Source organism: Anas platyrhynchos, chromosome 2 (assembly GCF_047663525.1).
Source record: "Anas platyrhynchos isolate ZD024472 breed Pekin duck chromosome 2, IASCAAS_PekinDuck_T2T, whole genome shotgun sequence".
NCBI lineage: Eukaryota > Metazoa > Chordata > Aves > Anseriformes > Anatidae > Anas > Anas platyrhynchos.
The window spans coordinates 69,758,371-69,785,685 of NC_092588.1; the positions used below are offsets into that span (position 1 = coordinate 69,758,371).

General features: G+C 40.2%; 1 protein-coding gene across 13 annotated transcripts in view; it reads right to left on the bottom strand.

The window, feature by feature from the left end:
• Positions 1-5,488: 5,488 nt before the first annotated feature.
• FHOD3 (formin homology 2 domain containing 3) overlaps positions 5,489-27,315 on the bottom strand; it is a 382,905-nt gene continuing 361,078 nt past the window's right edge. For 12 of the 13 annotated variants that reach the window (XM_027451788.3, XM_027451783.3, XM_021276458.4 and 9 more), the window contains 2 exons: positions 25,869-26,030; positions 5,489-11,474 (listed from right to left, as the gene is read on the bottom strand). In XM_027451788.3, the coding sequence (XP_027307589.2) occupies positions 11,392-11,474; positions 25,869-26,030 (245 nt within the window). In that variant the 3' untranslated portion in view covers positions 5,489-11,391. Of the gene's footprint in view, positions 11,475-25,029; positions 25,068-25,868; positions 26,031-27,315 lie in introns of all 13 variants that reach the window. The other variant, XM_027451784.3, reaches the window with a different exon arrangement.

Here is a 27,315-nt window from a genome sequence, read left to right on the forward strand (position 1 = left end):
CTGGGCAACCCATTCCAACACCTGACTGCTCTTTCTGAGAAGAAATATCTCCTCATTTCCAACCTCAACCTCCCCTGGCACAACTTGAGGCCATTCCCTCTAGTCCTATCACTAGTTACCTGTGAGAAGAGGCTGACCCCCAGCTCCCCACACTTTCTTTCCAGGCAGTTGTAGAGAGCAATAAGGTCTCCCTTGAGCCTCTTCTCGAGACCAAGCAGCCCCAGCTCCCTCAGCCGCTCCTCACAGGACTTGTGCTCCAGGCCCTTCACCAGTTTTGTAGCCCTTCTCTGGACATCTTCCAGGCCCTCTCTGTCCTTCTTGTAGTGAGGGGCCCAAAGCTGAACACAGTGCTTGAGGTGTGGCCTCACCAGAGCTGAGTACAGGGGGATGATCACCTTCCTGGGTCTGCTGGCCACACTGTTCCTGATACAAGCCAGGATGCCATTGGCCTTTTTGGACACTTGGGCATGCTGCCAGCTCATGTTCAGGCAAGTGTTGACCAACACCCCCAGATGCACTCTACATCAGTGGCAAGGATTTGCAAAATTCTCCCAGCTGATAACTGAAATACTTCTTACCAAGGTTTTGTACAACATAAAGCTCAGTATAGACATCTCTACAAAATTCAAAGACATGAGAAGACTCTCTGTACTTTCACTGGGGTAGGCAGGATTAAAAAAATTATTTGGCATCTCATCTGCAGCCTCCCAGCCTGTTTTGGTCATTGCCCTCATCAACACTGGTAGTACTGTATACATTTTTTTAGCAAGGGTATGAAGTGTTACCTGAAGAACCTCAGGACACCCCTAATGCTACTTTATGTGATGAACAGGGAAAAGCAAGCCTTTACCATGGAGAACTGCTGCAACCAGCCATTTCTGTTTCCACCACTGCTTTAACAATTGATGTTATGAATGCCAGAAATCTGATGGTCCTCCCCCCAACCAGAGGATGAGGAATACAGACTCCTTCAGCTCAAGACAGAGGTGTAACACCAGCCGAACCACAGCTTAGCTGGTGCACCTCAGCAGGGACTTTACACAGCCTAACAAGAGGTGATCCCCCGCTGCCACACACTGCTGCGATTTGTGATCGTCTGAAGGCAGCAAGGCCCAGAAGAGCCATTGGAATAAATCCTTTCTGTGAGCCTTGCCTTGGGACTTCGTGAGCTTACGATGCCTCAACACAGTAAGCTGTGTTTGTAGAAGTGGGCTCTAAGTGTAAGAAGCAGGTAACTTAAACGGTTTAACTTTCTTCTCAAGACCCATATCCTGCTGTTTTTCTTCTTCTGTCTCATCACGGGTTGCAGAGCTCAAACTCTGAAAGATAAAAAGAGCAGTAAGTATTGTTATTAGGACACTACTATCTCCTTTACCAATAAATAACTTGCACAAGTTAAACCACTCGTGTAACCATCTCATTGCCTTTCTGCCTTGCAAAAATATGCTTAGAAGGCAAAATGATAGTGGATTACAAAATCCATTTGCCTATTCAAAAATCCACTTGTGAAATGCCATAAGCACAAATATACACACAGACGCACTCCCCACAAACAATTTATATAATGTTGCCGAGAGGCATTTTAAAATACAAATATTTATCTTTTACATATTTTAACATAAATCCTGCCATCAGATTATCAAATATCAAGTGATCACAACTTAATGAATGCCCTCATTACCTTTAGAAAGATTTATAACATATTATTGAATAATAAGCAACTAAGATGTTCCTTCTGCATGCCAACCAATCCATTCTCAGCTCAGGAAAACAAAACAAACAAACAAACAAACAAACCCTGCACGTGGTGTAACAATGTTGCATGGCAGATGTAGGTTTGGACAAGGAATTAGTACGTGAGGCAAAATTGTACTGCAGGATACTTGTACCAGTAGTTCTTAAGACTGGCCATTTACTAGTTTCTAGTAAACTATCTATCACTTACCACTGTTTGTCTTTGAAGATGTGGCAAAGAATTTTGTTAAAGTGTTAGAGTTTCTACCAAAATGTTATTTTTCCATGAGGAAATTCAACAGTTGTCATATTCCGTAGTCAAAAACCAGACGGCAATTGTCTGCTTCAGGTTGTTTTGTTTGCAGACTTTGCAACGTTTTTGTTTCTAAAGAGATGTAGAATTTCCAGACAATATACTTTTGGATGCTAGCTGTGTTCCATCCCATGTGTTTGAAATCTGAACACATTTGAGACAACCTTTCTGGAAGCAAGGATTCCCCCTTAGTTTTGAGGTTATATGATGTGCTGTCCATTTCTGAAAGAGAATTCCCCAGTGAAAGTGGTGAGGTTAAAATGATTTAGGGCCTCTGTGTCAGAGAAACAATTCCATTTTTCCATCATGTTTTACATTTCAATAGTTATCTTTGGGGCTTTGGTTCAATATCACTGAAGTCCATCAGGCTCTTTCCATCGCTCACAGAGCCAATAGCATCAAATTTTCATTTGGCTCTGGTCACTACTGCCTGATATTTAATATAACTTCTTTATCATAATACTCCCTGCTAGCTTTATTCAGATCATAACTGTTGACAGTTTTATCATTTAGATTTTTATTTATTAACCTGCTCAGCTATTGTTCCCTATATTAACACAGCGTACTTGTGAGGTGTTCCAGACAAACCTATGTTAAAGGCAGTCTACTTTATATTCAAATATTGATAGGTATCTTAGCATTTTGCAAGAGGTTTCTTTCTTTCTTGACTCTGGTATGAGGTCAATAATTTTCCATAAGTTTATGTGGGGAAAAAGTTTGTTGAAACGATATCCAGGGCCTCTTTTTAACAATAATTTTCCTTTGGTATATCTTGCCAAGATTATTTAAGCCTCCCAGTGCATATTTATAGGAAGTTTGGACAAGGATGGAAGGAGGATTCATTTTCTGAGCTCTCGTTCGAGAGTCTGGGTACTTCATTGCTTTATTAAAAAGGAGAATTTTCACCCTGCTGTAGCTTTTGGATACCTGCACGAAATATCTTTTCACAGGTTAGTGTGAGGCTTTTAGTACAAACATTTATATCCAATATGCAGTCACGGCACAACCCAGATATATTCCCGTGTCTTTGTGGTGATGGACACACTCCAGAGCTTTTTCCACCTTCCGGGCCCGTACCCGAATTCTGCCTGGTTCTGGTGTGCCTCTGAGCGCCCTGTACCGGGCAGAAGATATTGCTGTTTACTGGAGGCTATGAAATGGCTTTGACCTCACCTTTGCCTTTTTCTGTCCACTTTCAACTGCCATTGGGTTTCACTGATATTTCTTTTCCTCTGAAACTGCTGCTCTTCTTGTATTACCCTAAGTATGGATCACATGGGGGAAAATATGTACAACTTAAGACTGGTCATTTTGTCTGCTGTCTAGGCAGAGGGATCCGAACGCCCACCTAGAGAGGGCCATAAACTCATTTGTTGGATTTTAACCTTTGCTTAAAGAATGTTTGGCCATCATTACAGAAATAACATCATAGGATGTGTCCAGTGACCCTGAAAGGATCTCACCTTCCACGGTGCTTCCATAGCATCTGGAAATGGAAATGCCCCATGGCGTTGTCCAGATAGACCAAGAGAAATAATAAAGAAAAGGCCCTTGACTCAGCCCAAGCAACAAAGCAAGAGCTTGGTGGAGCAGCGGGGAGGAGAAGAGCCCCCTCTGAATACCGGGAACAGAAAAGCAGTGCTCTGTGCAATACCTCTGCCGACAGACGTGTCCGGCTCAAAAATAATCCACAAGGAGCTGGGAGCAGTGGCCCTCGCTGGCATGACACCTCACGTAGGCTGTGCTCCTTTCGGGGTTTCCCAGCAGAGGTCTGTCTCATCAGATAGCTGAGTAACGTGGTGCAGCTGTCAGTCTTCATTTCCTGTGAAGAAACTCGCAAGAGGTGAAGACTCAAGACCAGCCCTCTCCCTTTTCCAAACTGCATTCCCATCAGAAAACTTGGAGAAGTTACGATAGGAAAAAAAAAACAAAAAAACACGTATTTTTTTTTCTTTAGTTGTGTGTTCTCAGAGTCAAACTGTTATGAAGGGTCTATAAACCAGGGCATGCAGCTGTGCAATGGATAAGCTGTAAAGTTATTTGCTCCCTGACTGCAGTCCAGAGGCTCCTCTGCGACAACATATGAGTTCTGACCGGGCACCGGGTCTGAAAAATATATGTATGCATTGTCATTGCACATCTGGAATTCAGAATTACTAATGGATATACTGTGATAGAAAAGAAAAGTGTCTGGCCAATAAACTTGTTTTATATATTTATTTTAAAAAGCATTACCACATTTCTGGCTAGTAGCCTTTCATCCTCTAGACTTTACACCAGTGCATCTGGAATGCTAAGCAGCTCTTTTGGGGATGTAGCCATATTCCAAAAGGCACTCTTTATATTTAAAATAACTTCAGAAACTAATTAAAAGAAGGAAGGTGGTGCCTTTCCCTAGGGAGGCTTACATGCCTGGTATTTTATATCAGCTTCTACATCCTCAGAAACCTCAGGTGAAAACTCTCTCAGACTCTCAGTTAACCTATTTTATCCCCCAGGATGCTACTATAAACGTACCTATCTGTCTCGGAATGATGTATTTTGACCTGATAATATGCACAACACCAGAGGCCAAATGCATGTGAACAGTGTGCTGCAGGACTAGCAGGGGAAATCTAAGCATTTCACATTTCTGTGTGACATTTTGAGCCCTGCTCCTCACCACAGCCACCGAACCTGCGGGCAGGGCAGGTGCCAGAATCACTGTGCTTCTTCTCAGTAGGCTCAGAGATCCTCTGGTTGCCGACTCAGTCTCTCAGAAGCATTGGGAAATTGCAAGAGAGAAAGAACCAGACCCCAGCGATTAGGGCAAGTGGCAAGAACATCACCTGTCCAGGCGCCCAGAGGTGGCCACCAGCAAATTATGCAGCCGGGTGATGCATGCGATGTATTTCAGCCACGTTAAAGGCACGTCTCGCTTCACGGGCCACCTTTACAGTTTGGAAGCACTGGCAGACACAGCAAGTATTTCATGTCTTGATGCAGAGGCGATCTGAAATGCTCCTCCGCATACAGGTAGTCATTCATTTTATTTATATTTGCTGCTATAAATCCCATCCCTGACACAAAGTGCTCTGAGCACAGAATATTTTCAAGACAGGAACCAACCCAGAGCCAAAGGCAGCGAGCAGTAACCCTTTATGCTTAGTGAGGATTTGTAGGGCTGGATTACTGAAATCCTTGAGAACCAGAGACACATTTTCATTTTCCTCACTCCAGATTAGGAACTGGATCCAAACTGCAAAAGAGGGGGTGAAGGATCACTTTGTTATGCTCAGACCACCCAGATGGTTTAATAATAGCCGTTTTGTAGTCCACCTGCCGGCTTTGCAGGTACTTAGGGGATATGAGAAAAAACAACCCACGAGTCCCCTTCCCACCCATTTCTCACCAAAGCTCCCATCATTGGCTCCATGAACAAAAACAGAACCAGCACAGTCAGTGCCTTATAAAGCTTTATTGCAAGATGTGTTTACATAATGCTGTAGAGGTGAGCTTTTTAACTACTTATATCAAGAAATTTTGGACACAGGTCTGTGGTCAGTTTTCCATATTGACCCTGCATGGCACAGAAAAAAAAAAAAAAAGAAAAAAAAAAAAAGTGTGATTGCATCTTTCCAGACAGTCAAGTGAGGAGAGTGTGGGGAGAAGAGGCAGACAAGGGGTGTGTTGAAAAGAAAAACCCTCCTGGTTTACAACAAATGTGACAAAGCTTCTGAATGATGAATACAAACTGTAGGTGAGCTGTGTGTGTAGTAAAATCTGAAAGAGTAATTCAAGTTCTTTATGAAATAAAACTGAGAAACAAATATGCAGTTTCATGGACAAATAAAATTTAACATAGAACAAATTTACCTAGACTGAGAAAACAACAAACAAAAACTCAACCAACCAAAAGGACCTGTAGATAATATCTCTGACCATGCATGGCTTGTTTTTTAAATTACAATTCACAGAATAACACTGCTGGAAAGCCTATTTTACACTATGCTACACAGAACACGAAAAACATGAGTAGTGACATTTACACAATTTTACAGTATTTCTCCTTCGTCTAAGAAACACGTCCTTTTCTACTTTACATTTTTTTACAATTCCCAGCTCACAAAAAAGGACACTATACGCGCAAAGACAGTCTTTAAAAAGGAGAAATGCACCCATTACTACAAATAAACCTTTTCTTTCACAGAAGCCTCTGTGTTAGTGATTAAACAAAATATATCTCTATATGCCACTCAATGTGAAATGGACTAATTAGAAATAATTTTAATTTTATTTTATTTTTTATGCGTAAACATAGAACTATACAACACCTCTGAAACTCCTTGAATTACTTGCTATGGAACTACTAAACTGCTTGCCAAAAACCTCTTGGTATTGCATCTGAAATGCCAGTCCAGCCAGCTGCTGCCCCAACCTGACGTGTTGCTCATGCATTCGCAAATCAATATTTTCCCACAATCAAATATTTTCCCTTACGAAAATGCTTCGGTTTATTTTCTTTCGGAGCCTGTAAGTGCCTGGCAGATTTCCCTGCAGAGAAACATCAACAGTCACAGTCCTTACAGCTTAGACAGAGTTTCTTGAGTCCAGATGCTGGAAATCCAGCGCCGTCTGAACGCGGCGCGGGGTCAAGCTCTCTGCCTGCATCGGCACGCACAGCTCGCCCTGAAGGTCGCGAGAGGAGCGGTGTGCACGGTGTGCATGCTGTGAGTGTGCAGGAGCAAAAGAGAGAGGAGAGGTGTGCCCGTGGACACTGTGCCCCTGCACGTCCTGTAGCTAAAGGCAGGTGGCATGGACACCTGCCTGCAAGTGGTCACGGGATGACAGCGAATGGGAAACTGCTGGGCTGCCTCCTTGTCCCCATTTCGTCGGGATGAAGTCAAAATGTTGCTAAAAACAACTCCCAGCCTACGCACACTTGAATGAAGACCAACATCATCGATCAGATGGTTTTGAGAGCATTTTGGATAGATGCTGGCTTCTGCTGCACCAACATATGGGGACACCAGCGTCAAGCAGACACCTGGCAAGAGGAATCACTGCAACTGCAGTGGCATCGAGCTGCCCACATTTGCTCTGTCCTCTGTGGTGACTTTTCAGCAGCTGCTAGCCAGGGTTTGTTAAGAGCACAGCACTCCAGGGACTGATGGCTTTTTCCTGCCTCGTTGCTATCTGCTACCTCAGAGGAACGCAGCACCTTGCCGGAGGCCCTCGCTGATGGGTCACGTCAAGGCTCTGACTCCAAATTTCTGTTAAGGTGGGGCAGAAGGGCTTAGCTGGATACTTGCATGTGACTTCTCATTATGGGAAAACCAAGCTCTTGTCTACCTGCAAATCTGGTGCCTGATTTTGCTAAGGGTCAATTAGTACAGACAATTACAATGAAAAGGGATCAGAAGAGGGAAAAGAAATGTATTTTGAAAACTGCTTTTGACACTGCTTCTAGTATTTATCGGAGCAAGAAAGACCCTCATTAAAACACCTTTTTCGTTTTTGTTGGTTTTGGATTATGGATAGGGGTATAACAAAGAGAGGTATCACACGGAGCAGCCAATGGGCTATAAAACATCTGGAGTCCATGGGGCTGGTGCCTGGACTTACTGAAAGGTGAAGAGCGATGCATTTAGTTTTTGTGAGGGATCTTTCATTCCTGGCTGTGGCACACAGCGTTCCCTGGGGGTGTTTCTTCACCACAGCCCTGTAACTGCTGCTGAAAGTTATCCCTTGGCTGGGAGTAAGGGAACACAAAGTATTTGTATGCAGTCTGCTTTTAAACACCAAGGGAGATGAAAGGAAACTAGGACAGCTTCCCTTTGGCAGCCATTTCATATGCTAAAGTTTACCTCAGCATCCCGATCAGGAAGGTATTAGGGTGGCAGACGGACAGACAAGTTATTGGCAGCAGATGGGTGCCGAAACGAACACCAGTGATGACTCTGAGAACTTGGTGGAGGCACAAAACCCTGGGCCCTAAACTTGCAACTGGCTGGTACTATGAGAAAGAGGAGAGAGGTAGTTATTATGGCTGCAAGTGTTTTAACATAGCCTCAATGGATCTCTAAGTGAGAAATGGGACCGTATATTACTAGGTGGAATTTCCAAGACCTTTCTATTTGTCACAGAAATAAACCTCCTTTCACATGCATTTGGAAACAACTGGTATATCCTTACGGTGAGCTCTGGATGGTGAAGGGGCAGGCAGCAACTCAAATCCTGAAGGTTACAACGTGATTAGACAGAAAGAGGCATGCAAATGTAGCCAATTCCTCCATTTCATCTGGAATCCACTGGTTAGATGACGGGGAACAAATGTTATTCCCGCAGTAGGACATACCAGCAGACTCAGGAGGAAATAATAACACCTTAAATACTAGCACTCTGGGCTACTGGCCATTTTTAGGCAAAACTGAAACAGAAAACATTTCTGTAGCTATTGCATTGTTACTGTTTTTGATAACCTCGTTGCAGTAAACATTGCCAATGATCTTACTGCGTACTACTGCATAAAGAAGAACAAATTATCCTTCAGAAAAAAATGGTATCAGTTTTACAGGTAGATAGAAAAAGCTCAGGCAAAAGCACAGAAAAACATAGTGGAAAAATGGACAAGGAAGGATATGCTTTACACGTATACAATAGCATCCAGCTCATCTGAAAGAAATTGGTATTTTTTTCTGAACTTATTCCAACCCCATTCACCATATTTAATTTTCTCCTTGATACGGAGTACGTGAAATTTTGTAGAATTTTTGCAGAACTCCTAGAAAATACATACACCCAACTACTTAAAAGTCATCAGCAACATCATTTTTTCAGACACAGATGCTGCGCTGTGTCAAAATAAAACACAGATTTATTTCCTGTTAGCGAGTGGTCACCAACCACTTTGCACATTCGGCATATTTTTATTAAAAATTACATTTGAAAAATGTTTAATTCTCTCCCTTCAATCATATGTAGGACCTCTGTCGATGTAAATACATTTTGTTGCATTTGGGCTTCTTCTATCACTAAACAGGTATAACAGCTCAACATAATCATGACATTCAGGGTGTCTTCCTCTTTGTTTCAGACCTCAAAGACCTCCACATACCCCCATTACCTTCATTTCTTTGTTCAAAGCATCCTTAAAAGAGATTTAAAAATTCCATAAAGGTAAGCAGCATATAAAGATCCACTTTCAAGCCCAGATGCTAATAGGTCTTGCTTATTTTACAGTGAGATAGTTATATGCCACTTCTTTCTATTTCCTGACCAGCTTCTGCCTTTTCATAGCTTTCCAACACACAACACATTTATTAATTACACAACTACTGCCTTCTGCCTGCTTACAAAATTGGCCTTTTAAGAAACTGAGGGGAAAGCCACGTCCAGCTCAATGCCATCCTTAAGAACCTTACTCACAAGTGACTTCTTACTCCACAGACTTTGACACATGAAGATTCAAGGCAACAGCAAATAAAGACTGAAAAGTTACTACTAAGAGGGGAGGCAGTGTAGATAGGATGCTGCACCACAGGTCTCATTGCAGTGCTGTCAGCCACCTGGGTCTCTACTCACTTGGATTTTCTGTTCAATGTGACGTAATGGATGACCAAAGTTTCAAAGATTTATTCTGTTTGGTGCCAGTATCCTGAGCAATCTTCAGGGATTATCCTGTCCTTAATGAGAGCAGAGTAACTTGTGGACATACCTGACCTACCTCTGGTGCCAGAAACAACATAGCTATGGCATGACGAGCCCAGCATAGAATAATTAATTCTGCTTTTCAAGTGTGTTTTGCAGCCAAGATTAGTCCCTGTTACCATGACGAAACTGCTATAGTTCCCCAGCTACCTGATTTGAAGGAAGCCTCAGCTGCTACTGCTAGGCACACCCCCCTTAATCTTTGAGTCTAAGGCAATGGAAAGAGAGGATCTTGTGCATCCTTGAGGATCAACTGGTCATTTACAGACTTTGGCTTGAAAAGTTCCCTTTTACGTTACTGCTATCCGCAGTTCTCTTCAAAATGCTTCAGCACTGGCTAGGGTGATTGCATTCATTTCATCTTCACCAGTGGGCATGTCCTCCACTTAAAGGCAGATGAGTTGACTAAAGGTTCTTCAAACACACATGCTGAGGGCAATTACAAAAGTCAGTTATCAAACAGCGAGATACGGGCAAGCATTTTGGAGTGTTCACTGGGGTACCCTCTCCACTTGCATCAAGGATTATCACAAAACAAAGAGTAGAGAACAGCAAAAACACAGCAGGCTTTTAGCAGGGCCATTTCATATTCAGATCAATTACTTTGAAAAAAAATCACCACCACATTATCTTGCAGCAGAGAAAAGCAGCATGAAGGGCACAGGCAAGTGAACAAAACTTCTTGATCTTACCATCTGAATGCATTTATCGAGTGTGTAAATTGTTGGCATAGTTTTCTTTGAAACTGTACAAATGGAAAGCATAGCCAAAGCTCATCGAGAGGAAAGTATTCTGCGACCTCTCCTCTGTGTGCATGGTGCTATGTACAGTATGAGTGTGTATTAATACACATGAATTTGGGATCCTAAACTTTCCACTTGTACTGCAGGCTATCTCCTGCCCCACAGGATGAATCCCTTTGAAAAACTCTGAGTTCCTACAAAAAGACATTCTTTTCCTCCTGTCCAGGTGGAACGGTAAGGCCCCAGAGTGACAATCATGGTCCAGCTAGCTTCAGCAGGAGCATGACTTCACACCATGACTGTATGTGTAGAGATACACACACATATATCCACACATTCATTCTGTACATATACAAAGGTACACATACATTTTTTACATTCTTTGGTGGCAAAATAAAAAATAGAAATAAAATAAAATAGAAAAAAAAAACACCACAGGGTTGCACAGACTGCGTGTCTGCTTAATGAATCTGCTTCAGGAAAATTGGGGTCACTGTAACAGGAGTTATTTTGCCTCTTTAAGGACTGTTCCTTGCATTGACAAAAATGCCATACATTTACAATGACTAAAACAGGGCACAAGGAAAGCCAACGCAAACACAGCTTACATAGTGACAGATAACTCAGAGAGAGCCCCCTCCTACCCACGCCACCAGGGAAGCAGGCGTAAGGTTTCGCCTACAAGCACTCGTATGCTTCCTCAGCTACTTGTCAGGATGTCGTGCTGGGCTGCGGCTCACCCTTCTTCTGCCCTGCTGGTGGCGTTCTGCTTTGTGTTGCTTATTAACATCGAACTAATGGAGGACGGGACGTTGGGAGCAGCAGACAAGGCTGGCAGGACAGCGCCACACCAAAGGGTTGTCAGCCTGTGTGTTTCGGATGACGGCTCTTCTTGTTGCCACCTCTGGGACGTCAAACCTGCATCTCGGAGGTGCTGATGAGGCCCAGTGCTTTGGCTTCTTCCGGGGTCAGTCCGCTCTTTAGTGTCCTTCTCACTGCGTGGCCATGCGTTCCAAAAGTAGGCAAAATACAAATAATAAAACAAAAGAAAATGCAAACAATTAGAAGCGGCAATTACACAAGACTTTCAGCTGAAAAACACTTACTTTGCATGCTGAATCTAATCCAGAGTTGCTATGTACTCAATTTCTCAAGTTCAGAAATACAGAGTAATGCCCTATGCCAAATCAAGGGGATCATCAATTACCCAGCAACTCCAAAAAGTCAGGCAAACAGCCATCTGTCATTTGACATTTAGACAACGAAGATTTCTAAGGAAATAACCCAGCATTTTTAGATTCTTTTTCTTCTCTGAAATTGCATCAGTTGCTTCTCTGTCCATAGAAAGTACTATACGCCCTATTATCTCATAAAGAATTTTTAAAAGAGCTTTTGGATCTTTATAGATCTCAGTTGAATTTATCACTATTAAATCCTACGTGAACCTTTCAAGGTGTAAACATAAACCCCTTAAACTTAAAATATTAAAATATGATAATTTTGTAGTCAATTCAAATCATTACAAATACAGTGCTCGTACACGCTCTGCTTTCTTCTGTAATGTTCCCCCACGTTAGCCCCATCTGTACTATCTTTGTCATTAGTAGCCATTTGTTCAGCATTTTAGACGAATTTAAACAATAAATCTGGGTCAAATTTTTGTTTCTTAACTTGCTATGAAGTGTTCTGAACAGTAGCCACAACACAAGCTTTTAAAATTTGCATTTTCATTCTTTATTCAGAAATAAGCGACTATGTGACTGCACACACAGTCTTTGTTTTTCTATTGCCAAGATTTCCAGGTGAATGCGTTTTAGCTCAAGATGCAAACGAGGTGTTTGAGCCATAATTTGCTATTCCTTAAGTACAAAATGCATGTTTGAAAGTTTAAGCTGCATGCAAAGCATAAACAGTGACCATGTTAAACAAAATACATTTGTAGTCCCAAAATAATGAAGTCTAGAGGAAACTCTAGAGAAACGAATTGCAGACAGTGGTTAAGAACTTCTGGCATTGCTGTCATCTAACATAGATAAGACCTCTAATTTGTGAAGATATTTACTGCATGGAACTGAAACTGGGTGGTCACATTCAAGGATCTAGCAGGAGAGAGAGGAGTGAATGGGTCGGTACAGAAAGCAAGGACTTAACAGAAAGGGAAAATACAGCATGGTTGAACACTTGATACCATGCAGGTAAGATGAATATGATCTACTATTTCCATCAATTACTGAAATGAAGTGAACTTAGAGTGCTACAAGTTCCACCATTACCAAACACTTACTTGAAAGATTTCCTTCAAGATTGTCTCCTTTCTCCTGCAGTGTTTGCATAATTACTAAAGATCACAGGAGTCTGTATGGAGCCTTTTTTGATAATCCCTTTTTCCTACAATACAGATCAGCAACATCTTCCAAGTTTAACAATGCTTAGCTTAAAGCTGCACAGTATTAACTGCAACTGATAAAGCCAAGATTAAGAAAGACTAAACAAGTGCTACCCGAAGAGCAAAAGGCTTTGGGTCTCCATGATGTTGGTTGAATACTCAACTGTTTTGAATGAGTCCTTGTCACTGGAACTCTTGTATTTCTCAGACTTGATATACACATATCTACAGTGACAAATATTCACTTCCAGATTTGAGCGTAAGACCCTAAGGCCTTACGGCCTCAGTGAATCATACAATGCTTATTTCTACATCAAAATGAACTACACCAGGCGCGAAAGAACAGATACAAGAAAGCTGCAGCAGGAAATTTTCCCCCATTAAAAACAAAGATTTCTCTGAGCTGTTCACCTGGTTAATTGCCTACACTGCCTCTCTCCTGAACATATTTTTTTGCTGTACACACTATAACATGCAGCCAAAGAAGGCACCATAGCTAGCTTGGCCACCAACAGTGGAGTGGTATTAAAATAGCCTGATACACGGTGATTTTAAGAAGAGCTTTCCGAGAACAACTGAAAGTTTACTTGGACTCAAAATGCATTTCGACATTGCTCACTAAGAAATTGCTCTTCCTCTGTAAACATGAACTATCCCACAACAGCTATATTGTTGAAGCAAGGAAACTGTCTCTTGTAGAAAAAAATAAAACAAAACATGAATACAAGAGACAAAACTTTCACCAGATGACTGCCTCAACAACATTACCTCTTCCCAGTACAGGCAGACTGAATGCAGAACAAATTTCCAAAGCAAATGTATTCAGGACTGCTCTCACACACATCCCTGATACACTCAGACCGCAGTCATTCACCTCCCATTCACAATCTGAGCACAACCACCACTCTAAAACCAAGTTATTGTTCTTGTCAGATGGCATGACATGAAGAGTGAGAGAACAAGCAATTTTTATCCCTATTTGATATATATTTGATAAATATATCAAATATATTTATATAATATATGTAATATTGATAATATTTGATAGGAACTGAGATACTCTGCTATTGGTGGCCAGGTACCAGAATAAGCCAAATCCTGGTCTTATTTATGCCAGAGTAAATTTGGATCAACCTTCTTTAGGCCAGTGCAATTACTACTGCACATATGTGACTGTGACTCTTGACTACTGGAAAGGAAAACGTGTGCCTCTGTAACTTCCACCAAGCAGAATACAGCTGTTTAAATTCCTCCGTCAGCCCAAGTTACGGAATTGCTTACTAGTTTACTAGGAAAAGGCAAACAGATTTACAATAGCGTATTGGTCTCTTTGAAGAAACTTTCATGAGTTTACTTTCAGAAATCATAGCCTGTGCTACAATACCACAGCTGAAACCATCTTCATGGAAAAAAAACAAGCAAAAACAAACAAACAAACAATTAAAAAAAATGAACGAACCAACCAACCAACCAAAAAAAAAAAAGTAGGAAACAGAGGAGTTTTCTTTACATAAACAAGACTTCTCTCTGAATCTCCAGAGGCAGACCTACTGAATGAACTGAAGTCTTAGTCTGAGAGCCTTGCAAATAACCTCTGGATGACTTAAAAAAATACTGTGTGCAGCGTGTGGCAAGGGCCAGTGCCCTGTGCTGGGTTTGCCACATGACACACAATGGAGACCAACCCCTGGTTTGTACTTTTTTTTGTCACTGCAAAGCAGGAAGGAATGACAACACTCAGTGAATTGCCGGGACACATACAGTAGTAATTAAGCAAAAGAATCTCTTTGAAACCCTCAGCTGATCTAAGTTATCTCAGTTCTCTCCCTGTAATACAGAGAAAGATAACTTGGATTTAAGACATCTCGTTGACCTGAGCTTTTAAGGTCAGCAGTTCTGAGGAAACAGCCCCAAACAATGCAAGAGCTTGGCAGTCACAATGAGACTGTCAAGAAAATGGTTAATAAAAAGCAAAGATGTGAAGAAACTTGCCAATGCCAGAATGGTTCCCATAAACACAGTCAGCTGCTGACTTGTATAAACTAAGCATGTGAGGCCAAATACTGCAAAGAACTGCGACTACTTGCTAGATTAAAGCTGTCCACCGCCAACAAGCAACCTGAAGGGTAACAGCTGACAGAAATCATGTCCAGACTCAAATGAGTGACTTCTGGCTCCTATAATGCCAAAGGCCAACCTGACATAGATGAATCCACTTGCAGTTTGCAGGACGTTGCACTTAGGGAGATGGAAGTGTCCTGATAGAGGGTATCTTTGTAAGAAAATTATATATAGTATGTGCAAATTACAGTACATCTCATCTGACAGTACAGCTGATGGATGTAGCATCAGTAGCAGCACAAGAGAGCTTCTCACTGTTCTCTGCACAGGCTTGTGGGCTGTGAGGTCTTGTGGATGATGAAGCCAGAAGGTGGCTGAGTTATCTACAGGAGCAAGGACTAGTCAGGGAGGTGGGCAAACCTTGTCTTGAGATGCTGCTAAACAGATGTCCTCACTTTCTTCTATTTCCTCATAATGCATTTGGTAGGGTTCCTTCACATTAGGAGAGGTCAGGGACACGTTCAGTCATCAGAACTGAATGCAGAGAGATATTTTCCTTCCATGTTTTATAGACGTTGCAAAATTACATTTCTCAAACTAGATCTTCATTCTCCCCTCTTCATTGAACTCTGTCGTGTCTCTAACTGGACTAGACATAATATCTTGGCTTGTAAAACTCTTGGCCTGCTGCAGATCACATTAAACTGAGTTATGGAATGTATTTTGGAGGCAGTGACAATAAAAATAAGGCTTTCAAATGACCTTTTAGGTTCTTTAAGCAATTTTTAAAACGTTTGCTAAAGAAACATAACATAGACAGAAAATAACTTTTACTCTTGTCACAATCAAGGACTGCTGAGATCCCATAACCAAGAAACCAAATGTTGTTTTTATGGGGTCAGAGGGTATGATATTCTTTGCTAATCAGGAAATCTAAAAATTTATTTTAAATCCTGGCAGAATACAGTGTGCTTATGAGGAACCCAATGAATTTGACTGTGCCTGTTGGGTCAGCATCTGCATAGATATACAGCCCTCACAGAACACTGCGGATATCTAGAAGAAAAAAAAAAAAGTGATTTTCTAAGTGTAGATTTGTTAAAGAATATTATTATCTAGGGGTTGATTGTTTTTTAAAGGACAAATAGCATTCCCGATTTCCCCTCCTCCTCCTATTTTCTTTTTGTTTGTTTTCTTTAAGATGCAACAAACAGTAAAGAACAATCTTGCTGGTGCCATTTATTCTTACACTTACAATGGCTTTTGGCATCTATGTTCACAACACTTGTATGGACAAGTCATCTGAAATGCAGGATGTTCCATGCATAGATAGGCTCATTTTCCTGCTTGAGCAGTCACAGAATTAGTACCCTTCCTACTGTAAAAAGATGTGACAGCCACAGAACTTTCCTCTGGGCTCAACAGCCCAGGTAATGCAGCTGCTACTTGCTGATTTGGCACAAAGAAAATTCTAGGTGGCTGTAAAATACACAGCAAGGAAAACAAAAAAGCAGGTTGTAAGAGACAATATATACCAGCCCCATCATATTGTTTCATTTCATATTTCATAGTTTTTTCTGTTACCCTTCTGCTCACAGCTTGTGCGCTCGGTCTATTTTCTCTTATATTCAATATATTTTCTTGGACTTTACTCTGAAGGGTCCAGCAATCGCAATTTGCAACATAATAGTTTAACACAGACACCCTTGATCACATTCTTTCCTGTTAATCTTTTCCTGCATTTGTGTATTTTTTTTTATGTCATTGTCTATATAACCCATGCTTATGCCTATGATGCACGTATCATTGCTTAGTACTAGCAGGCATAGATGCCTAAAAAAATTATGTGTCGAGATTTTCTCACAGGGTTTTGTAGGTGAATTTTTGGATTTATCAAGCACCTTTCTGAAGAAGTACAGCCAACTTATATGTGGTCTTGGCCTGGGTGAGTGGCACAGAAAGCTCCAGGAAACAATGTATGGCTGCCCTTCAGCTTGGCTTCACAGATGGCACAAGTGCTAAGAAGAAACCATAGTTCAGCCACCTCCTGGTGTAATATATGTTGTCGGTGACATAAAGAGGAGCATAGCAGTGGAAATGGACAAAGTGGCATGTTCTGCATGAAAAGCTTAACTTGAATTTCATCTGTAGGTGGCTTACATTTTATGGAACAAGAAGTAACACTGCTTTAGAGAACACAAAGATACTGCTTTTCAAGTAATACTTGACATGCAGTTGAAACTACGTGTTGAATTAACTGGGTTTCCAGCTTTGTGTATTTCACGTCACCATTTGTACAGTGCCAACAGTAAAGAGAATAACTCTTTCCTCAAAAACCTTCCAAGACAAAAAGAAACAAATACAAAACCACCCACTCTAATCTTTAGGACTTCTCTGAATGCCACTGTAAAAAGTTACAACTAGAAGCAATCCTGCCGCCATCCCTTTCCTCATTTCTCCCACTTAATTTAATCAATCACTATTAATATGTGAAGCATTGAGAGCACAGACCTCAAAAACAATTGAGTCTGAATGTAAGCACTATATAAAACTAGACTATACATTAATGATGCACAGGACAAAAAAGGCAGGAAATAGGATACAGAAAGTAAGCCATCTAACACAAGTGCTTTGGGCATGCAGCCTTTAAATTCCATTTCAAATTTTAAAATGCCTCGCAGTCTATTTTAAAGTGATATATTATTAGGTAATAGACTTTCACTAAGCGGGTAGCTCAGGCTTATAAACACAGCGCTGTCTGCTCAGGAGTGACTTGGCAGAGCAGTGTGACCATGTTTGAACAGACGGGTTCTGGGGAACGCAAATCAATTATCCCCTTTGGGAATCCGTGCTGGCAAATACAGCAGCAGAGGGGATCAGTCCTACAAACCCATCAGATTAAAAAAAAAACAACTATGATCACAAGAATCTTGTAGTTGTGCTAATGAGGTGGTGTAATTCTCCATAGAGGAAGCCATAAAAAAAAAAATATATATATATATATACAAACTTTTTGACATGTTGTTGAGGAAAGACAAATTCAAAGTAGCTTTGTGTAGACCGTATTTTTATCTCCTAACAAGACTTCCCTCCAAATGCATTTGACACTCGCATTCCAGCGTAGTTAAGATTCCTGCCTTCAGAGATCCTCGTGTTAAACTTCTTCATGGCAGCAGAGGGCTCTCTTTGGCAGCTGTGGTATCACGATGGTCTCCTGGAAAGCTCCAGGAGAGATCGTTTCTGTCAATGCACTTCTTTTGTAAGGAGACTTGAAAAGCAACCTTGTACTTCCTTATCTTTTCCTGGTCTCGGAAACATATGTGCTTGCCATAACAACAGTGTGATCTTGTCAGCCATCATCTCACTGCTTCTGATTTCTTACTTGGATGCTGAAAATAATTATCTTTCAGGAAGGAAAGATGTATATAAAGAGTATACTGCTGAGCATTAGTAAACTTGAAGGACATTTTATCACAGAAAGAAACCAAACAAAATACTTATCCTATCAACTTTAGGCTAACACTGCGCAACTCAACCGTCTATTAGTTTTTTAGTACTCAAAACGTGACTATCCCAATTTTGGGAATGAATCCTGTAACAAGAATTCAAAAGCCTTGACATATACCATTGTGATATAACAACTAAAAAGTAAACAGGGTAATATAAATGAATTCACTGACACAGTGAAAAGCAAACTGGTAAAAGTGAGATCACCTATTTGTATCTCATGGAAGATACAAACTAATGATGTAAAATTAACTTTTTCTACTGAACTACACTTGGAAAAGTACCAAAAGTGTAAATCATAACAAAAGTATTTGAAATTAAGATTTCAATACAAAACTTCTGCAACCAGGGAACATGAACAGCTCCTGCATATACTGACATCACTTGCTTTTTACCAACTGCTCACTGCTTGCCAGTTTCTCCCACATTACTTTTGCTTCTTTCTTGTAATAAAGAAAGTGCCATTTGGCTGAGAAGAGATACCCAGAGCAATTCCAGCACCTGTAAGTGTTAGTCTAGAAGTGCAGTGGAGGTTGCAGATCACTCACTTCTTTTTTGTTCTCCCAGTGGCTGTGACACAGCACAAGGATGTGGCAATGGTCTGGCTAATAGCCAGCTGTGGAATCCTGCTGGGACATGCTTCACTTGCCACCAGGATGTACTCTTTGCTCAGACCAAAATCTGTGCAGTGGTCACCTTGTCCTCCACAGAGTAGCATGTCTGGGCAAGGCATTTAATCACACAAAGTGGTGGTCACTCTAATATCGCTAGGGACAATTCACTGCAGCAGCAGTTTCCTCCTTGTACCTACAACATCTCCTCTGTGCTTCTGTTAATGTAAAATGCGAATGTCTGTACAGTGCTCAATACCTCTGTCTTCTCCCTATGACAAAAAGTACCTTTTTTTTTTTGGTAAGTAAATCACATTTTGAATTCTGATATCCTAGGTCTATGCAATGAACTATGCAATGATTTATGCAATGAACTCTGATCAAGTTAAGGAATGTACTGTAGATTTTAATGGTATGGGCTAGGTTAGTTTTATATCTGACTTTCCTTATATAAGAATGATAAAACTGCTTTGAGGAGAAAGTTTGAGGATATGAGCCCAAGAACAAATAACTTGTATCAGAATAAAATTAATTACGGAAACGACTCATAGATTCCTCTAAAACAGCGACTGGAAAATTAATTTAAGCTTCTTTTACAGATAATTTTTTACTAGACTTTTAAACCAGGCTTTCAGAAAACCTTTTGTTTTGAAGGATATCTCACGTAGGACTGCACAGAATTACCCTGCCCCTCTGGTTCTCTTCCCTACAGCTGTTTATGTTGGCCTCTTGCACAGATGAGACACGGGACTATATAGGTCTCAGACTCGTTACATCCATTGCTACCACCTACAGTGGTCAGCTGTATGCATTATTCATTCATATTAATTAGTATTAATACTTTTTATTGTCTTTTTTTTTTTTTTTTTTTTAAATTGTAGACCACTGAGTTTGATTCTTTCAGTCTTACAAAGATCTTGCCATCCTATGGCTGAAAGAATGTACTACTAAAAGGCATCCAAAAGACAGTAGCTATCTTGGCACCTAGTGGAGCTAACTTTCCAGCTGCCAGAGTTTTAAGTGCTTTATCTCACGCTGTGTTTTCATCCAATAACTGGATTTTTATTAACTGGGTATTGACCTTCTGAAGGCTCAGTACTTTGTGTGAGGACGAACTGCCTCGATACTGAATACCATCTACGAAACATTTACTTTTTCTAAATGCAAAGAATTGCTGCTGAATAAGTATCACTTATAGTATAAGTGATTATTCTAGATTATTCTACACCTCCTCTAACTCCTGATAGGATTCAGTTACTCAAATCCTAAATAATTAGCTGCAAATTCTAGGTAAAGTTGCTTGCCTTTAAAGTATTCTATATAGACTTTCTCCTTGTATATATTTTTCAAGCATAATTTCCATTAACTCCTGCTTTTAGTCAGGCTATAAATACCAGAAGAACAGTCTCCCTCCTGGTATTTTGGCACTTCTGTATCTTCTCATAGCCAGAAAAAGTAAGTGGAGAGACATGAAAATGAAAAATCATGAAAAAACAAAGAAAAGGAGAAAAAGTTAACTGAAGCACCCTATGATTTCCAAACAAAAGTTACACACCTCTGGATTTGAATAGGCTCCCACCCATTATTTTGTTTGCTTATAAACACATTTATTTCAAAGCAGCAGTGAATGTGTTACTAAAACTTGTCTAAAGCTTGTCTCCAAGCCTGGTCCTTTGGCAGAGTTTTTACCGTTATTTTGGCACATGACTGCAGCATACTAACTCCTATTTCACTTTTACTGAAGGTGGAATTTCGTATTGAAATACCTGACCTGGGATGTTCTGTAGTTAAATTTAATCCATCAGCTCTGAGCTTATTTGTCTAGGATTCAGATAATCTCAGTTCAATTCCTACCTCCTCCACAGTCCCCTTGCATGAGTCTCACAGATTACTTGAGTCATGCCTCAGATCCATTTCTGCATAAAGACTGCAAGATTTTTTACTCCCCACAAGTCGTTATGCAAATAAATCAATAAATCCTTATGAGATGTTTCCATACCCCAGAGGTAAGTCACAGGGTATATATTACTGGACTAACATATGATTCCAACACCAAATAAAAGAACAAGGTGTTATCATGTCCGTCCTGTCTCCTTTCTTAAACTTCACAAATTATTTGAATCAAGTTATTGCATTCAAATGTTGGATTAAATTCTGATTTAATCATCTGCTCCAAGCCCAATTCTCCAACACAAATCTAAAGTCTATTTATAATTTTAATAAAATCTAAGAGAAATCAGAGCACACACACACAGAGGTGCTCCAAGATAAAAACAATGTGGGGGAATACCAAGTCCTTGCTATTCAACTTTCTCATTCAGTGCCTCCAGCAGAATCCAGTGCAACCACCACTGGAATATGTGCTCCTTACCATCAAATACTAGTCACACTTGAATCCTACACTATGACCATTCAGGGTCAACTCATCTTTAAAGATGACCTGTCTACTTGGCACAGCTATCTGAAATTATTTGTCAGCCAGAACATGATGGGATCCCTACTCTTCGTCAACTGCCTTTACTTTAGGGAGCCAGGAAACACATTTTCAAATATGAAGGTCGCTAATAGCAACAAATACTTCGTAAAGGAGGAAGATACATGCAGGTTCACGTTTTAGCCTAGTTGCCTTATGGTATCTGCATGTTGGATGGTCTGTTTGTGATTCATTGTGGCTTAATCAGCATTTGAACAAGGCAATGAAACCTTAGGACTTCTGGCTCTTTCTCAGAGCCCTGCCATGGTCACAGAGGTTGGAAATCTACCCTGTCTGGCTCAACATTTCCAGGTAGTGTGCTGCATGTGCCAAAATTAGTGTGAATACCCTCTTTATGCTGATTCACTATTACTAAACTGAAGTATGATCTCTGTGACACTGACTCATGGGCATTGTATCATACTTCTGAGGCAGATCTATTCAGTTCAATGGGACCAACATAAAAATGGCAAGGCATCTCCATCAAAAGCTAGACCTGAAAGAATGATTTTAGGTTAGGGGACAGATGTTCTAAATAAACAGCCACGACAGAAAGGAAAACTGCATCAACTTCCTACTTGTCTATCGAGGTCTTTTTTGGTTCTTTTTCATTAGATGTACTTAAGCAAAGTCTTTTATGGATGATATTCCTAATCTTTAAGTGTCTTCTGTTGTCTCAAAGCTGCCATGAAAAGAATACTTATTCTTCTGCTTCCCCAAATAGCAACAATTGACACAGGCTGTTTATCACAGTATGAAATTCCCATTTAGGAACAGCCTTGGTCTTCTTTACATATTTCCTCTCTCACCTCACATCTTGTAATCTTCACAGCATGCTCTGCTTATACACTTTGCATTTAGTCTTTTAATTCAGCTCTCTTTGTATTAAATAAACTCCTTTCTTGATGGTTGTTATTTGAAATCTCAGTGGTATCTCATACAGGGAGTTTCATTTTTTGGTCCCCCAATTCCACTGTTGCAACATCTATAATAATGTTCTGTAAGCTGTTAAAATTATCTTTAGCAATTGTATCAATTGGAATTTGGACTATTAAATAAAATAACGGTTTTTAAAACTTCCTTACTCCAATTTTCCTTTGCACTCCTTGTTTGTTTTGACATTGTTTCTGAAGGTCATCCTAACCTTATAGAAGAACCAGACAATCTTAATTATATTATTTTTTATTTCTTTACTGAGTTGAACAGCTCCCCATAATGCTATAAAAACCTTTCTCACAGAAAGCTGCCCTCAATCTTCAAGAACGGAAACAGTATATTTGCAAACTAATTTGTATTTTATGCTTTTAAAATATGCTGAACTGATATCTCTGGAGGCTGGAGTCTGTTTACACACAGAATAAAGACATAAGAGCAAAAAAAAAAAACAACTGCAGAAGCTTCCCATGGCAACTTGCCTTGAAGCTGTCTTTGAACGACCACCTCGAGGGGTGACAGAACATTTCAGCTTCTGTGGCTCACTCAATCCTGTGGCCTTCTGTTGAGGCTTCTGATGAAAGAATACAACTGTAATGTTGTTTTCTCATATATAACACCAGTCTAATATGTCTGGTAGGCAGGTCACTGAACACCCATTATGAGGCAATGATTTCCAGTTGGTCACTGTACATTTAAATGTCAGATTTAATCTTTAAAAGCCTTCACTGTGTTGGTGAGAATAAAGTTCTGTCTCTCTGCAGATCATCACAGGAACTCAGTCATCATGTACTTACTGTACATAAGCTTTCAGTAGTCCATTTCAGCTCCTGCTGAACAAATTCCTTCCTACTAGTTCTCAGTCAGCTTCAGTCATATCTGGATTTATCAGTGAACCTTCACATCTTCAACTAACAGATACAGACGTTTCCATCTGTCTTTTGTTGGATGACTCACTGCCTTATTTCTCCTCCCAATTTATGGTTCTGCTGATTGCTCTGAGAGTTCAAACTCTTCCACAGCATTAAGATCTAACTAAGCTCTCTGCATACAGCATACAGTCACATTTCTCAACAATTACAAAAGGTAAAATGGCTAAATGAACACATCAAAATATCTCATTTTCCCATTACAACTACTTATTGAATTTAACAACCTCTTACACATTCCTGTTTCTGTTTTCCCTTAGTTATAAATGACTTGAGTAGCACTTGATTTTTATTTCATATTTTGATGTCTTTGTCTATGGCAAAAAAAATAATCCCTTGCCCATGAGATCCTTCTACCTAAACCATGGGAAACGTATACAATGCATATAAGTCTGGGTTTCTCATTTTGTTGAAGACACAGAATTCAACTCAGTTTCACGAAAACCTTTGCTGAATTTTAAGTGAGCATTGCAAGATTTCCACTTTTACACTGAAAGCAATTAGACATGTGCAACATGATGCACAGAGAAAATCACTCCTTACAACTGAGTTTCACTTTGATGTTCACAAATAGATTTAATACTAAGCAAAAGGATGCGTATGGAAGCCTGAAGCCTGAATTGCATTGTATTTCTACCAGGGAGATTTTCTGCTTGTTTAACGCATATTTTGCATTGACAAAGGCTGGTCTCTGCTCATTTCCTGGAGGTGCCAGACTACCAGTCCAGTTGAGTGTATTTTACAGTTAAACTACCTCATTTTTCATCACTAAGGTACATTGACTATCTATTGCAGTAAAATAGTTCAATTAAGACATTCTCCTTTCACACTTTCTTTCAGCATACGTCAGCTAAAAGAGATGCTAAACTACTGAACTTAATGTTTGTTTTGAAACTGCCTTTTAATCCACTTTAGAGCCTCATCCAGATCTTGAAGAACAAACAAGCAAAAGAGCTGGAGTCTATCATGATTAATTACAGTGGAAATCAGTCACAGCCTAAACATTTACTAAATGCTTAATCCTTGTTACTGTTTTCACTGAATAAGGATAAAAACCAACTCCATGGAAAAATATATATTATTTTTATTATCATTATCCTTTTTTTTTTTTCCTTGCAGCAAGTGTTTCCTTGGGAAAAAGGTACCTGGTAAAAAGCAGAAATAAGACTTGTGTGTGTGTGTGTGCATGAGGATAGTGCTGCTAACAGAGGAAATACTTTAGCACAAGATAAACAACAGAAATAGTCACACATTCATGAGGCTTATTTCATATGCACAAGCCAACTAGGGCAGTCAGCACGTGCAGAACACCGGAACTGTGTGGGGGAAGTGGGTAGCAGCAGAAGGTGATGCCACAGGGAGGTACGGCACAGTGCATGACAGAAAGTAAGACAGACAATCCAGTGTCAGCTCATTTTCTTTGCTGAAGGTCTGTCTCATCTATCCAGTGTTGCCTTTGCTTTTTTACTCTTGCCACATGCAGAACTTCCTTTCTTAGCATGTTGGGGAAAGTGAATATGCTTTCAGCACATGCTAGTTTATAGCAATCAGCTACTGCTTAGACCAAGTGTTCTTGATCACCAACTTTGTTAGAGCAATTCCGCAAAAAAAAAAAAAAAAAAAAGAAAATCCGTGTGATTTTTCACTCACTGTTGTTGACTCCTCTTTGTCCTAACTTCCCAGAAATGCTAAAAAGATGGATGGAAAGGTAGTCAAAAAGCCACATATGTTGAATGACATTAAACATCAAAATCTTATATCCTTTGGGTACTTATCCATCTCACAGTAATTATAGCAGTCCCTGCACATAAGGAAAAAAAAAAGCAAACCTCAAAAGATCATCACCTCTTAAGCATTGCATTTTCTACAGCACAAAATCAAATTGCTTGAACTTAGGTGCCACAGCTCTGCCTTGTGGACACACTACATCACTAGACCACCTTATTAAAGTGCAACCTTTTCTTCCCATGGGAAGCTTCTCTACAACCACTTTGCAACCAAACAGCAGTTGTCATCTGTCATTTCAGGGCTGTGGAAGGATGGTATATAACATGAAAAAGAAAAATTTTTTTAAAGGTGAAATCTCTCAAACTACTTTTTGCTTTAAGATTAAATTCAGCTACAGATACAGCTATTAATCTTTATGCCAGTTCATAGTACCTTATGACATTTAAGCAACATCAAGTATTTGAGGTCCTGATCCGACTTCTCTAATTTTGAGTAAGTACTGTCATAAGAGAAACTCTAAAGCACCATAAAACATTCTTCTTCTATTACTGCTAAGGACATTTGAAGTTCCGTAGAAAAGAGTCACCCACTGCATACAACACTGTTGAAACAATAGTAGGAGGAATATATGCCAATCATAAGTATACTCTCAAACTACTACCGATGAATGTCTGCATGGTACAGGCCAAGTTCATACACCAAGATACATAAATAACGTGCATGCTTGCTTATTCTGAGATGTTTAATAGCCATTTACTCACACGACTTCCTATTTGCTCGTGACCGCTTTCTCTCTCTAGGCACCGCTCGCTGGCTTGGCACTTGGGTGGCAGACTTTACAATGCGATCCATGATCTCATCTGCTGCATCATCCGTTGCATTAGGTGAATCGTCATTGCCAGCGTTCCACGAACCGATACGGCCTGGAAAAGTCCAGCAAATGAATTGAGAAAAAAGAAAACACGAGTCTTTTGTGTTACTTTGGTTATGCAATTTTATTTTTTATTTTTTGAGAATTGCAAAAGGCAACCCAGTCATTGCTACTTTGAACCAGCCAAAGTAGAAGATTCTGCATAATGGAGAATATCTTTAAATAATACCCTAGACTCTCTGCTGTATCAGCAGAGAATGGAGAGCTCAAATGCAATTACAACTTTTGATTCCCTTTGGCATTCGAGTCTTATTCATGACCATATAACTGGCAACTGTCTGCTAAAGATTGTCTAGGAGATGAGAATTCCTGGAGTATTGTGTGGCCACATTCCCCTCTGCTCCTATTACACATTGACTAGAAGACAGGGTGCATGTTAGGAATTGATGAAAATCAGCAGGACAGGTCCTTTTTTACCAAAAGAAGGAAACAATCTGTTTCTAAGCATCTGTATCACAGGCTTGTGCAAAGAGGATATGGAAAAGAGAAAACATGTGGTTAGACATATCTAGTTTTCCTTTTCACAAGAAAGAATTCACCTTCTCATCACAAAGCTGTATGTGTCCTGGCACAACTGCACGTACGCTGCTATGAGCAGAAAAGCAAGAGTCATTGGCAAGCTGAAAAGCTAAATAAGCAATTTTGGTTAAAACCACAAACAAACAAGTGAGCCATGTCTCCGAACCCAAGTCTCTGGCACTGCTTGCTCCTCATAGCTGTGTGTCAGACACATCTTTTGGTTCCTTCACTACAGACTCCTGTTCCGCATGCTTTTTGTTTTTTGAATAATTTGAAGGCAAGTATGTATTGAGGACACTGACAGTGAGCTTTGCAAAAGAGTGGGTGTGGTAGAATTGCAAACAGCTAAAAAATTACTGGCGAGACCGCTCCATATCACATCCATGATGTCAATAAACAACAGCTTTGATTAGCACTTTGTTCTGCTGCTTTTCTCCTGGCTCTCGTCAAGAGCATTTCTATTATGATAGTGCTCCTGACAAGCTTCTGTCTGGCTCACCCTTCCTCTGCCTCTGCTATTCTTCAGGGGAACACAAGCTGACTCTCATTATCAGGACACGCTGCTCGTTAGCATTCAGTGGATTACTTCAGCTGTTCAGCTTGTTGCAGAGCAGCTTGAATTATTCCATCTTCATACTTCAGCTAGTTGGCTTGCTTCTGAAATTGGGGCTGTGAAACCTCTAAATTAGACAGGATCAGGGTTTAAAACCTTAATAAACTACACAAACACACACTTAGTGGTGAATGCTCTGGCCATG